The sequence below is a fragment of the Ctenocephalides felis genome, unplaced genomic scaffold (genome assembly GCF_003426905.1).
Source record: "Ctenocephalides felis isolate EL2017-DRISC unplaced genomic scaffold, ASM342690v1 CF-g0.4_SCAFFOLD_02838, whole genome shotgun sequence".
In the NCBI taxonomy this organism is placed as follows: Eukaryota; Metazoa; Arthropoda; class Insecta; order Siphonaptera; family Pulicidae; genus Ctenocephalides; species Ctenocephalides felis.
Genome location: NW_020538992.1, coordinates 1 through 2,428, shown reverse-complemented (window position 1 = coordinate 2,428; position 2,428 = coordinate 1). Strand labels below are relative to the sequence as shown.

Genomic DNA, 2,428 nt, shown 5'->3' with positions numbered 1-2,428 from the left:
ATGTGCCTTTGGAAAAGATGAAGTTAACTTCCTCGGTTACAAACTGAGTGCTGCAGGATATTCTCCTTCACCAGACCGAGTAGAGAAATTATTAATTTCCAAAACCTTCGACAGTTATAGAACTCAGAAGATTTTTGGGAATGGTAAACTATTATCGTAAATCAATACCCAAGGCAGCAAATATACAAGCACCACTTTATGAGTATGTGAAGTCCTCAGTTAAAAACGACAAGACTCAAATTGAATGGAATGACAATTCTTATCAGCATTCAGCAAGCTGAAGGAAGCTCTAGCAAATGCAACTCTTCTTCATTTTCCTTCAAGTATAGCAAATATTAATTTAATTACAGATGCATCCACAACAGCCATTGGAGCAACTCTGGAGCAGGAGAAAATGGTGCATGGCACCCTATAGGTTTCTTTTCCAGAAAGCTCACAGCTACTGAACAGCGATATTCAACTTACGATCGCGACTATAGCCATCTTTGCGGCTTTAAAGTATTTTGAATATCTATTAGAAGGAAGGCACTTTATAATCAAGACACCACAAGCCAATCACACACCATTTCAACAAAACTGGAGAAAGCATCAGATCGTCAGCGACGGCAGCTAGAATACATATCACAGTTTTCCACTGATATTATATATGTGAAGGGTGATCAGAACGTTGTTGCTGATGCGTTGTCCAGGATCAATGCCATTCAAATGCCATCAAAGCTACCGAAGAGGAAATTTCGCAAGAACAGAGTAAGGACGTTGAAATGCAAACTATATTGAATGGCAACACCTCTATTAATCTTCAAATTGACATTAGGGGGGTATCCAGTTTATTGCAACAGGCAAGATAATGGTGTGAAGCCCTACCTTCCACAAAGTCTTCGCAGAATTGCTTTTGACATTGTACATGGAAATGCACACCCAAGCATAAGGATTACTTCAAGGGAGTTGCGAAGAAGGTATGTGTGGCCTGGGTTGGTAAAGACGTCACCATGTGGGCACGTCAATGCATTCCTTGCCAAAAATCCAAAATTCATAAACATAATCACCTCACTCCTATCCATATTCCTATTCCTGAAAACAGATTTTCGCATATTCACATTGACATAATCAAATTGCCTAATATTAATGGATATCCTTATTGCCTAACAATCATCGACAGATTTACAAGGTGGCCAGAAGCTGTTCCTCTAAAGGACATTTCTGCAGACACGATTGTCCAAGCCCTATTTTCAAACTGGATATCAAGATTTGGTACACCATGTGTGATAACATCCGACCAAGGATGCCAGTTTGAATCAGCTATATTCAAATCACTAATGGATGCAATAGGTGCTAAGAAAATACGGACAACGGCATATCACCCTCAGTCCAATGGTCTGGTTGAACGCTGGCATAGAACTCTGAAAGCAGCTTTAATGTGCTCTCCTGAGCCTTGGATCGAAGTATTACCTGTAGTCTTACTAGGTTTACGTTCTTCATACAAGAAGACCTTAAAGCATCTCCTGCTGAGATGGTTTATGGAACCACATTAAGACTACCAGGCGAATTTTTCACAACTAAAGAACTGTCATCCGATCCACAAGCATTTCTGGACTACCACAGAAGAATAATGCGGATATTAAACCTACAGCCACAGCTCATCATAATAAAGCCAATATGTTTGTGCTTAAGGACATAAATACATGCACTCATGTATTGTAAGATCTGATCATATCAGAAAACCTTGAGCCTCCATATAGTGGACCATATGAAATTATAGAAAGAATTTCAGACAAGTGTTCAAAATTTCTATGGATGGTACTGATAAGAACATATCGGTTGACAGACTAAACCCAGCATACACAGTTAAAATAGATAACAGTCATCCAAGCTCATCTCAAGAATTTAAATCACATAACTTGGAGTTATCGATTGACCCTCCAAAAATGAAGCCTAAAAAAGTCTCCTTCAAATTTTAATAATCAAATTCATTTATTTCTACCGGATACCTCTTTTTCTTTTGAAGGGGAGTTATATGGCGGAATGAACACCATATGAAGTTGAAGGACGTCAATTGATGACAATGGCGGAATGAACACCATATGACAGATGTCAGTTGAATCAACGTCATTGATGACAAAACTAAATTATATTGGGCTACGTTGATTCGGATCTGGCATCAAGCAAGCTATAACGATCTGATTGTTTTTATACGATCGAATATTATTGTCGCGTTTTTTTTAAACGATCGAAAATATTGTATCGAGTTTTTTTGCGAACGAGCGTTTCTCGTGAACGAAATTTAGATTTGATTTAATGTAATATCAACATCTTATCAATTGAGACATTAATAAACAGTCATTATCGAGTTGAAATAATTATTGCGATTTCATTCAAGAATTAATTAATTAATAATAATGGCCCACAGCGCCATATATATATATATATA

General features: G+C 37.6%; 1 protein-coding gene across 1 annotated transcript; it reads left to right on the top strand.

The window, feature by feature from the left end:
- Positions 1–777: 777 nt before the first annotated feature.
- On the top strand, positions 778–1,532 carry LOC113381365 (protein NYNRIN-like). The gene is made up of 2 exons (XM_026620305.1): positions 778–956; positions 1,082–1,532. Exons 1-2 carry the CDS (start codon positions 778–780, stop codon positions 1,530–1,532), a joined length of 630 nt encoding a protein of 209 aa, XP_026476090.1.
- The last annotated feature ends 896 nt before the right edge of the window (positions 1,533–2,428 follow it).

Excerpts from the sequence above, each read along its gene's own strand:
- LOC113381365 (XM_026620305.1), top strand. The coding sequence starts at position 778 with ATGGCAACACCTCTATTAATCTTCAAATTGACATTAGGGGGGTATCCA. Across the intron at positions 957-1,081 it reads TCAAGGGAGTTGCGAAGAAG|ATTTTCGCATATTCACATTG; the intron begins GTATGTGTGGCC and ends TCCTGAAAACAG.